At 42.8% G+C, this 12,269-nt stretch overlaps 1 protein-coding gene across 1 annotated transcript in view; it reads left to right on the top strand.

Moving 5' to 3' along the window:
• NSD3 (nuclear receptor binding SET domain protein 3) overlaps positions 1-12,269 on the top strand; it is a 102,119-nt gene that overhangs the window by 82,294 nt on the left and 7,556 nt on the right. Inside the window, exons 16-19 of the mRNA XM_065901540.1 lie at positions 896-1,052; positions 5,828-6,030; positions 7,037-7,149; positions 7,683-7,952. Of these exons, the coding sequence (XP_065757612.1) occupies positions 896-1,052; positions 5,828-6,030; positions 7,037-7,149; positions 7,683-7,952 (743 nt within the window). The remainder of the gene's footprint in view (positions 1-895; positions 1,053-5,827; positions 6,031-7,036; positions 7,150-7,682; positions 7,953-12,269) is intronic.

The raw sequence follows: 12,269 nt of genomic DNA, 5'->3' as shown, positions 1-12,269 counted from the left end.
GCCATTTGTGCAAAATACAGTTGCATGAGTTTCTCTGTATTTGGCTATGACTTTAACAATTTAATATGATAAGACTAGTTTTGTTACTGGAATGTGAAGCTCCAATTGGCTATTCGGTATTTCTGTAGTCAATTAAAACATAAAAAATAATTGTGGCTTTTAAAATTTTTTTTTTGTTTTGGTGGGTTTTTCTGGTTGATAAAATATTTGAAAACACGAGTCCATGGGAAAGGGAAAGGGGATCCTTGGTGATGAAAAAGTTGCAAACCACTGCTGTATAGCCTGTCTGACTTTTTTGTCTTTCCTGAAAAGGTAATGATAAATGTAATCACAAATTCAAGATGCTTTTGCTTTTTTGTATTCTTACAAGTGAAGACAAAAGTAGTGGTCAGCCTATTGGCTATTTTCATTCTCGCTAATATTGTTATAAAGGGATTTAGTTAGATGTGCCACTGGATTAAAATACAAAGATGATCATTGTTTACTCTCTTAACTCTCAAGGAGAAAAAAGGGTGCATATTTTTCTGAAAATCTGTTCTCACATCTACTCAGGTCTAAAGATTTTATGCATCTACTTGTCATATGTTAAAGAGTCTTAACCCTCAGCTAAATCAATGCCTCAATAGTCCTCACTTCAGAGGGGTGAAGAGTCATATTTTTCCTACTCACAGTTCCTCACACGCTCTGAGTTTCTGGCCACTGAAGCCCTCTCTAGGAAGGACTGAAGTAGCTAAATCTGTTTATTGTCTTGTATTTTAATCCATCACTATAATATAACTCAATCCCTTTGTTAATTTCTCTCAATCTGAATCACATTTAATGCACTGAAAAGATAACTTTCTTGTCTCTCCCTTTCCTCCCTTCTTAGTTATTAAGGCTGTTTGTTTGTTTCAAGGTGGGCGACTGCTCTGCTGCGAGTCGTGTCCAGCCTCCTTCCACCCGGAGTGCCTGAGCATGGAGACGCCCGAAGGCTGCTGGAACTGCAATGACTGCAAAGCTGGCAAGAAGCTGCATTACAAGCAGATTGTTTGGGCCAAATTGGGAAATTACAGGCAAGTTTCTCCAGGGACAAAGAGGAAGTATTCAATCACTGCTGAGTAGTTCACAGTCTGTACAAGCGCGGCCAGGAAGCAGGTACAACCCAGCGCAGCCACTTCCTCAGGAAAAGAGAGAGGAGAAACACTTTTAGCCTGGGTGTTTAGAGGACTGGGAAGGTCAGTGGTTGTTAGATTTTTAGGCTGGGTATTTAGAGGACTGGGAAGGTCAGTGGTTGTCAGATTCCCCCACCCCTTTTTGTTGTTGATTGACTTTTGTTTTTAAGTTCTAAAAGTTATTTTATCCTAATGAACTATGGTACTAATAGGATTTGGAATAAAAAGTTTCATATGGATAGTGGGGAAGAATTTTTTTTTGCATTCTAATTAGATTTATGTTCATGTCTGGTTTCTAATGAAGTTAACACTTTATATTCTGGCCAAAATAACTCTTTCTGCCCCTAAATCTGTTTTACTATAGTTCTAGCTAGACGCTCTAAGCTAGGTGCAAAGAGGGAGCTTTTTAGAATTTAGAGAGAGAGGTTATTTCATTAGGAGCCTTTAGTTCTTAAGGGAATGAAGCAAGAAGTATGCATGGTTGCCATCATTTTATTAAATCTTTCTCCTCCTAAGAAACTTATTTTTAACAAATCTTCACACCAAAGGATACTGATATGTTTTTTAAATTTTACATTCTACATTTTGAGGTGTATATTATTTTACCAAGAAAATGGATACTATTCAAAAGAACACAGTAAAGTTCTGCTTTTCAATTAGAATCCTAAATATGTTTCTATAGAATTTCAAACATGCTGTAATTTTTTTAAACAAGGGTTCTGTCATTTTCTCTGTTTTAAATATGCTGCTTGCTTACCTATTTAACAAACTTCATTTTTAGCTGAGATAAAGGGCATTGAGAAGCTCCCCTCCAATCAATTTTTTTAACAGATGACAGGAAACTTCCATGTTCTTTTTTTTTTTTAAATGGACAGTTTGAATATATAAATAATTTTACACTTTACAGCAAAAGATATAAAGTTTTAAAAGGCAAATATCAAACCAGGTGAACTCTTCTACTCTCAGTAAGAAAAGAAAAATACCTTCCTGAAGGAAAAAGGAACAGAGACAGAGCCAGTTTGCAGAAGAAGAGCAAATGGAAAATAAACATGTGAAAAGTGCCCTGCCTCACATTAAAAAAACAAAGTTTATTTTCAGTTAACAGACTGGCAGAGATTTAAGAGTACTAATCCTGTAGCTCAGGTGGGCCTGGAGAGACAAGGGCCCCTATACAAGAAAGGTGTCATGTGACAGAACTGAACTGTGCGCCCCTGGACCCAGCACTTCCCCTTCAAGGAGTGTATCTAAGGAAAGACATTGGACAAACGGGCAAAAATGTCCTCATAGGGATATTCATTGCAGTATTATTTCTAAGTGCAAAATTTTGAGGAATCCAGATGGTCAGTCAGTAGGGGATTTGTCAAATCCATATTGCAGGATGCTTGAAAGACAAAAGCAGGGTGGCCACAGTGTACAGTTAACTTCAGGAAGTATGTTAAATAGTACATAGATTATCTCTCCGTATACTTATACAACTTGTAAAAATTGGAGATCTAGACATAATATGTTTGTATTATTACCTGGAAAAAACATCTAACATTAATAATCTGGGGCATGAGATTATAAGGAGAAAGCGTGTTCAGCTTTTCTGTTGCACATTTCTGCATTGTTTTAATTTTTAAAAGAAACTACACTTTTTTGTGTATAAAACTACATTTAATAATTTTAAAGGTATGTCCTTAATTAAAGTGTAGTTATACTGTTGTGCTAATTTCTGCTGTTACAGCAGACTGACTCAGTTACATACATACATACGTAGATGGTTTATCGAAGGAGATTGGATATAGTTTCCTATGCTCTACAGGAGGACCTTGTTGTTTATCCATTCTCTACGTAATAGTTTGCCTCTATTAACCCCAGACTCCCAATTCTTCCCTCTCCCTCTATCCCCCTTGGCAACCTCAAGTCTGTCCTCTCTGTGAGTCTATTTCTGTTTTGTAGATAAGTTCATTTGTGCCATATTTTAGATTCCACATAGAAGTGATACCGTATGTAGTGGTCTTTCTCATTCTGACTTACTTCACTTAGTATGATAATCTCTAGATGCATCCATGTTGCTGCAAGTGGCCTTTTTCATTCTTGTTTATGGCTGAGTAGTGTTCCATTATATAGATGTACCATGTCTTTTTCATCCACTCATCTGTCAGTGAACATTTAGATTGTTTCCATATCTTGGCTATTGTAAATACTGCTGCTATGAACACAGGGGTGCACGTGTCTTCTTGAATCATGGTTTTGTCCAAGTATGTGTCCAGCAGTGGGATTGCTGGGTCACATGGTAGTTCTGTTTTTAGTTTTCTGAGCACCCTCCATACTGTTCTCCACGGTGACCATACCAACTTACATTCCCAGCAACAGTGTAGGAGGGCTCCCTTTGCTTCACACCCCACCAGCATTTGCTATTTGTAGACTTCTTGATGATGGTGATTCTGACTGGCACACAGTGCTTTTATAATTAAAAATATATATATATTTTCCAGGAGGGGATAGGTACAGGTTTGATGAATAATAGATAAGATATTCCCAGATAAGAAACACCAGCAGTAGTATAAGAAGGCTTTGTTGTCGTTTGCTCACTGAGTTGTCCCTGACTCTTTGGCACAGTGCTGCAGCCCGCCAGGCCTCTCTGTCCATGGGGTTTCCCAGGCAGGAATGCTGGGGTGGGCTGCCGTGCCCTCCTCCTCCAGGGGATCTTCCCAGCCCAGGATCGTCTCCCGCATCAACCCCTCATCTCCTGCACTGACAGGCTGATTCTTTACCACTGAGCCACCAGGGAAGCCCCAAGGTCCTCAGATAAATTTCAGAATGTGGGGAATACGTGTAACTCTATGGCTGATTCATATCAATGTATGACAAAACCCACTGAAAAATAAAAAAATTTAAAAAAAAAGAAAGAAAAAAAATTTCAGAATGTTTCCTTTTTAAAACTTTCTTTTGCCTTTTAAAAAAATATAATTGACATTATGTTAGTTTCAGGTATACAATATGATGACTCGACATTTGTATACATTGCAAAACAGTCACCACAATAAATCTAGTTAACATCCATCACCATATATAGTTACAATTTTTTGTCTTGTGGTGCGAACTTCTTTGTGTGTGTTGAAGGAAAGCACACCATTTATGGCAGGGAGCCAGGCTAGGAGTTCAGGACAGGTAGCACCCAAAAAAGCTGAACTTTGGTGAGAATGGCTAAGATTTATTCTCTTAGCAACTTTCAAATACAATACAGTATCATTAACTATAGTCACCATGCTGTCCATTATATCTTTCCTTTTTAAAAAACTTTATGAATATGAAAATATATTTGACTTAATTTTAATACTTAAATTTTAATCACGTGACATTTAAAGAGGCCCAAAGCAGAGGTCCCCCTTCACAGGCCGGTGACATTTTATCTGCCTGATTTTATATCCATGGACTAATTCCTAATGTATTTTTTCCACTCAGACCTCTCTGGGCCCCAAGAAACTGTTTCTTTTCAATAACTAGTTATTCTGATATGAGACTTCCTGGGGGAGACGTGGGCCTGGAACAAGGCTGGCAGAAATCATACCCCCGTCTGTCTGAGCCAGTGTGTGTGGTTACCACATGCACCCCACATGTGGCCTTAACACGGATCAGAAATACAACCACTGCCCAGCCTGCTTTTAGGGGAACCAAATACTGATTACACAGAATAGTGTTGTTTTTAACAATTTGAACACTGGCTTTCTACCCACATTTTAATTAACCCATAGGTGAACATGGGGTGCTTTTAGGTGAAGCATGTTCATCGTTTATCTTCCCAATAATGTCATTCATTGTTCATTAAATAAGTGGTTTTATTAGGCATGTATAAAATGGGACTAAAAAAACTGAGTTTGTGTGCGTCTGCTGTTGGTATCAGCGGTCGCAGGTACTGCCGCGGCTTCACCCTCCAGTTCCTGACTTGCCCAGTTGCAGGAAGTCTTCCAGTGCGCCTCAGAGGTGGTTCCCCCAGTGGTCACTGTGGACCAGGCATCACAGGAAGCATGATTTTTTCAGGCCTATCCCAAATCCCACGTCTATTATGATCTAAGATGAATTAGATTCTGAAGTACACACTGATAAAAGCCTAGTACATTTGACCAGAATGTATTTTATCCTGGCTGATTAGAGAGTCAGAAAATGTCCGTTTGAATGGGAGCAGGCATTCTTTACTACAGCATCAGTTTATCCTCAAATGATTCTCTTGACTGCCAGGAATAAACTTCTATAGCTTGAAAGACAATCTTGGAATTAAGAATGTCACATTTGGAGAAAAATGTGACTTTTCCAGGACTGAAATCTGGTTTGGAATATTTTATTGGCCAATTCTAATTCTTAAGTTGTATCGTAGTTTCACTGTTAACCTTATTAGTATGTTTTATTCTTATGATATATATACTTTTATAAATGTCAAATATTAATATTTAAGGAAGAAATCAGATTGGGTGTTTAGGGCCTAGTTTGTTTAGTCTGTGTTCACCATTTCATTCATTAATTCGTTCATCAGTATGTTTTTAAGTGACGTGTGGTTTGGGCAGGATTAAAGATAAGCGAGGTGTTCTGTGTCCTTAGACTTGCAATGAAAATTACAAAGTACAAAACCAATGTTTTCCGGCTCCTGCCGGCCATGCAAAGCTTAGTGTGACTTTCCATCCTCCCGCTTTCAGATGGTGGCCAGCTGAGATCTGCAATCCCCGGTCTGTGCCGCTCAACATCCAGGGCCTCAAGCACGACCTGGGCGACTTCCCCGTGTTCTTCTTCGGCTCTCACGATTACTACTGGGTCCACCAGGGCAGAGTGTTCCCTTACGTCGAAGGAGACAAAAGCTTTGCTGATGGACAGACCAGTATCAACAAGACCTTCAAAAAAGGTACATCGGATGACGTTCACCGTGACTCAGAACCGACACTCCTATGTTGATCTCTTCGCACTTCTCACTTGCAGAGGACATGTTTCTGGTGTTAGGGAGTTTTCATCAGGTGTTATGACCTGGCGTCCATAGTTTCCGGTCATGTTAGAACCACCTCACAATCCAGTCGTTTAGAAAAACTCATTCAGTGTAGTAGACTGTGCTGTGTATGTGAAAGAAGTTTCCTCAGTGATCTTACTACAGACATAGAGATTTTTCTGGAAACGCAGAGTCTCCTTAATTAAGTGAAGCACCTTTGCCATAGAAGAGTAGTAAACACTTCCCATGAAGAGCCATACAGCTGTTTCTGTGTAAAATTTTTTGTTATCTATTTTTTTTTTAACTTTTTTTGCTGTGTATTGAGGTATACCTGGTCAACAAACAATGTTGTGATGGTTTCAGGTGATACATACCCATGTATCCATTTTCCCTCAAATTCCCCTCCCATCCGGGCTGCCACATAACCTTGAGCAGAGTTCTCAGAGCTACACAGTAGGTCCTGGTTGGTTATCCATTGTAAATATAGCTGTATGTTTGTGTCCATCCCACACTCCTGAACTGTCTCCCCACCCCCTGGCAGCCGTTAATACGCTCTCTTAAGTCTTACCATCTGTTTTTGCAACAAGTTGACGGCAAGTTGAGCTTTCTGGGGAGGAGTGAAGTGAGTTTAAACCTGGTACAAGGTGCAAAGCCGCCCTCCGGTTCCTGTGGAAGCCCCTGACCACTGAGGGGGCCTCTTTTCCCAGCTGGCAGCTTGCACAGAGCAGCGCTCAGCTGTGACGCCTCATATCCCATCTCAGTGTCACTCTTCCCTGGCGGTAAAGGCTTCCTTCCAGGACATAATTTTAAACAGAAAACCTCAGGTCCCGTTCAGTGCATGGGGACGGCAGGGTAAAAACAACTCTCCTCGTGGTTTTTGTTTAGTTGGTTTGGGGTGTTTATATGCTTTGTCTGGTCTTATTGGCAGCATTGGAAGAAGCTGCAAAACGTTTCCAAGAATTAAAAGCACAAAGAGAAAGTAAAGAAGCACTGGAGATTGAAAAAAACTCAAGAAAACCCCCTCCATACAAACACATCAAAGTGAGTCTTCACCCACGAAAATGCTGGTATTCAACAGACAAGGTGAAACTGCTCTCTTAGTAGTTAGAAGGCCCTGACTGACTTGTAAAACCTTTATGCTGATCACGACTCAGTCTGTGCAGAACAACCCGACAGCTTCTGTCGGAGCATCCACTGGGAGTCGAGGCCGTTGCCCCGGGAGGGCGGGGGCTTTGATAAGCTTGCTCCTCAGCCTGTCCAGTAACCAACAAGAATGTAGGGATTTAGCCCCCTTTTTTCCAGAGAGCCAGAGCTGTTTTCAACTTTATGAAATCATCATCAACTGGTAGGAGGGGAAAAACAGAGAATAAATGAGGACTCACATCAGGTTTTGGTATTTTTGTCAGCTTAGGAGAGGCAGCTGTTAATCTCAGCTTACTCAACTTGGGAAATCTTGACCAGGATAAAGAGCCTTTCTCGGGGTGACCCCATGGGCAGTGGCGGGGCCAGGCGGGTCTGGGTGTCTCCGGCATCCTGTTCAGATTCCTCCCTCCCGCTTGTGGTTTTGTTACCAGGCCAACAAAGTGATAGGAAAGGTGCAGATCCAGGTGGCGGACCTGTCGGAGATCCCCCGCTGCAACTGCAAGCCAGCCGACGAGAACCCGTGCGGCCTGGAGTCCGAGTGCCTGAACCGCATGCTGCAGTACGAGTGTCATCCGCAGGTGTGCCCGGCGGGTGAGCGCTGCCAGAACCAGTGCTTCACCAAGAGGCTCTACCCGGACGCCGAGGTCATCAGGACCGAGCGCAGGGGCTGGGGCCTCAGGACCAAGAGGAGCATCAAGAAGGTAGCACGGGGCGGGGCGGCGCTGGGGCAGCCCGGGACCGTACCTCTCAGAGTGGCAGTAAGGGTTCGGGACACAGGGATTTGTCCTACAGTTCTGCAGCTTCTCAGGGTGAGAGTTTGGTACTCTGGAGCAAGTAAGAAATGGTTAGAAGAGCAGACGGTAAAGAATCTGCCTGCAGTGCGACCCGGGTTTGGTCCCTGGGTCAGGAAGATCCCCTGGAGACCGCACTGGCTACCCACTCCAGTACTCCCGCCTGGAGAATGCCGTGGACAGAGGAGCCTGGCACGCTGCAGTCCGTGGGGTCACAAAGAGTCAGACACGACTGAGGGACTTTCACTTTTCCTGTGATCAGTCAAAAGGAGAAGGGACATTGGTCATTCTAACCGAAATATTTTTTACTTGTTAAACAAACTAGATTTAATATAGGTAAAAGGAAAAATAGTAAAGTTAAGACCATACTGGACAGAAACTAGCAACCCCAGGATTTTGCTTCAACATCGTAATTAGCCATGAAGCCCCTGTCAAGGCACTTAACCCAGGGGTCTCCAACCTCTGGGATCTAATGCCTGATGATCTGAGATGGAACCGATGTAATAATAATAGACATAAAGTGTACAATGAAATGTAATGCCCTTAAATCATCCCAAAATCATCCCCCCCCTCCCCCATCCATGGAAAAATTGTCTTCCATGAAACCAGTCCCTGGTGCCAAAAAGGATGAGGACTGCTGACTTAACCTGTCTGAGTCTCAGTTCCTTCATCTCTAAAATGGACATAATAAGCCCTGCCCGACGTGTAAGAGTTGTGGGTAGTCTCAAATTAGATCATATATACAGAGCAACTAGAAAAAGTTGAGATCTTTAATGCTTATAAATTATCTTCGTTCTTATACTTTGAGGTAATTCTTCAAAGCACTCTGTTTAACACAGGAAATGCATGCCCATTGTGGAAAATATTTTAATCCAAATAATTCAATAATTGAGAATCACCAACAAATCCTACTATTCAAACAGTGGCTCTTAACCTTTAGAGACCCTGAGAATCTTCCAGGGTCCTTGTTAAAATGAGTGTCAACTGAAATATTGGTGACAGGCCTAAATAATCTGTTTTTTAAAAAGTTCATCTTCTCCACCTACCCCCCCACCCCCACCATCACCTGCTGATGTGTAGATCTTGGAGCCATGTTCTCTAAGAGAAGATGGGCCTAGTGGGAATTTAAAATTACTCCTGGCATTTTTCTGCCTTTAAAAAAAAAAAATCACCTTTATAATGAAACGCTATATAACATAGAACAGAAACTCAATACGAAAAAGATAATAAAGAGTGAAATTCCTCAATTCCTGTCCTCCTAACCAGAGAAAACCATTGTTCATAAGTTGGTGTGTAGCCTTTTAGAACTTTTCTGTGCAGTTAATACACACAAACGGAGAGAGGGCAATAAAAGGAGACCATGAGAGTCCAGGTGGTGTGGCCTAATCGGGGTTGTAGTTGAGCAGGAAAGAAGTGGTTGGACTTCTGACATTTCGGAGGTAGTGCCTGCAGGATTCGCCAGAGCATTGGGTGTGTGGATTGGGTTGCTTGATCAAAGGCTATCTGCATTTAAAGTGCCATCATATAGGGGCTTCCCCGGTGGCCCAGTGACTAAGAATCCAGCTTGCAATACAGGGGACACGGGTTCAATCCCTGGTCTGGGAATTAGGATTCCGCATGCCACGGAGCAGCTGAGCCCGGGCCACCACTGCCGAGCCCACTGCCACAGCTAGAGTCCGTGCGCCACAACCAGAGATCCCACATGACGTGGCGAAGGTCGCCATGCCACAGCTAAGACCCGACGTGGTCAAATACACATTTTTTAAATGTCACCGTATAATGCAAACATTTTGATACCATTTTAACGCCCTGCGTGTCACTCGCAGGTTTTAACTTATGGCTTCAAGGGAGTTTGTGGAGCCATCCTGAAATCTACCCAATTTAATACAGTGTTGACACCTTTTAATAGTAGTTACATTTACTCTAAACCATGTTCTAAGTTACTAAATTAATGATATAATCAAAAGAGAAGAAAGTACCAGCCAGGATTACTCTGCCCTTTAGCACCTGAGGAATTGCTGGTGGAAGGCGGTTGGTCATTTACAAAAGAACTGAGCTTGCAGAGTCTCCGAACAGCATAGTTAGGAAGACTGTAGCAATGTGGAAAAGGCTTGTTGGGTACACTCAGAGACAGGAGCCCAGGGGAGACTGAATGCACACCATCATCATCCCCTTCTTTTCACACATAACAGATTCCTAAAAACGTATGCCAGAGTTAAACAAGGGACTTCCTGTTATGAAGTGATTTCTTTCTTAGAAATTAAAAACATGTGTGCGTGCTAAGTCACTTCAGTCGTATCCAACTGTTTGCGATTCTACGGACTGTAGCCCACCAGGCTGCTCTGTCCATGGGATTCTACAGGCACCAATACAGGAGTGGGTTGCCATGCCCTCCTCCTCTAGGGGATCTTCCCAACCCAGGGGTCTAACCCACATCTCCCCTGGCTCCTGCATTGCAGGCAGATTCTTTACCACTGAGCCACTAGGAAAGCCCTAAAAAAAAATTATATTAAATACTAAATTAAACTGTCTTTTTGCTGTTGCCTTTAAGGATAGATTTCTAGCAATTAAAAATTTATTTATTTATTTATTTTTGGCCATGCCTCATGGCATGGGAGATTTTAGTTCCCCGACCAGGGATTGAACCTGCGCCTCCTGCATTGGTAACGTGGAGTCCTAACCACTGGACCGCCAGAGAAGTTCCAGATTTCTTCCATTTTAAAAGTTCTTTATTTTGTTATTTTTAACCACAATTGAATTCACAGTTAATGGTTTTAAGTCCAGTAAGCAACTCTTTGAGGCTAAAGATTTGTCACTTTTTAGATGCCTAAAATATTTCTTTTACAAAATAACTAGACACATTTATTCACAACCATATCGAGTTGACAAGACTTAACATGCCTCATGGTTGATATCAGCACTTTGTCTTTTCAGTATTCGCCAGTTTTCATAGAATAGTAAATAGAAACCGTAACACATGGCTTCAGACCTTTAAAAGCCGCAGAACCCTTTCTTCAGATGAAACCTTGACTTGAATCTCAAGTGTATCAGACAAGTAAGGTGGAGCTGATTTGGTCTGAATTCCCCTCTATTCGGTCTTCTGTAAGGAAAACTCGCCATAAAATTAAGTGACGCTAGGTGGCAGTGCAGCCAAGATGACGATGAGATCTGTCTGGGAGGCCAGTGACGGGGACAAGGGCAAGATGTTTCCAGCAGCCGAGGTCCAAGTCCGAACCGCGTGAGGGAAAGCCGTTCAGGGCCTGCCGCGCACAGTACGTGCCTTGCAGAGCTGTCTTGTCACGGTGTCGCTGGCAGAAGGGAAACGCGGCTCCCTGTCGGAGCCTGTCCCACCGGTTACAGTAGGGATAGGAGCCCCCAGAAGCGCGCTTGTGTGGTAGCCAGGCCCAGCCGAGACGAGCTGTAGCTGCTTGAAGCAGACAGGCCCTTGCCCACGTCCCCAGTGGCCAGCTGGCCAGCCGGCTCACCCAGTATCTCCCTTCTCTCGTACCAAAGTCACAGTCTTGTCTTCTTATCGGTGGGAAAAGGCAAGTATCCATACATAAGGATGTTGGCTTATGCTCTTAATGACTCAGAATCAGAAAAGACACTACAGCGCATCTCTTTAGATGACTGATGCTCTCAGTTCTGTGATGCTGAGCGGTGAGCCTGGCTGCTGAGAACTCGGGTTGGGGGCTGGGGGAGGAACACAGGTCTGGTAAAAACAACAGCAAATACATATTAATTTACTCCCTGAAGACATTTCTCTGCCTTGGAAATGTATTTTTAACACCAAGAAATCCTATAGTTAATGCTGTTGCCCTAGATTGAATCAACCAAGTCTTCGAGGTGAAAGGGTGATTCATGATTATGCATTTATAAACATGAGAGGTCGAATATACAGTATTTACACTTATTTTTAAAAGGAGCTTATTACTACACACCTGTTAGAACAGCAGAATGAAAAACAGTGGCAATCCCATGGGCTTCCCTAGTAGCTCAGCTGGTAAAGAATCTACCTGCAGTGCAGCAGACCCCGGTTCGATCCCTGGATGGGGAAGATCCCCTGGAGAAGGCAATAGCAACCCACTCCAGTATTCTTTCCTGGAGAATCCCACGGACAGAGGAGCCTGGTGGGCTACAGTCCACGGGGTCACAAAGAGTCAGACACGACTGAGCGCACACATACCACATGCTGACGCGGACGTGGGAAAGCCGGCTCTCCCACAC

The sequence above is a fragment of the Muntiacus reevesi genome, chromosome 10 (genome assembly GCF_963930625.1).
Source record: "Muntiacus reevesi chromosome 10, mMunRee1.1, whole genome shotgun sequence".
Taxonomy (NCBI): domain Eukaryota; kingdom Metazoa; phylum Chordata; class Mammalia; order Artiodactyla; family Cervidae; genus Muntiacus; species Muntiacus reevesi.
The sequence above is the reverse complement of the archived record's forward strand: the minus strand, read 5'-3'. Positions and strand labels throughout refer to the sequence as shown.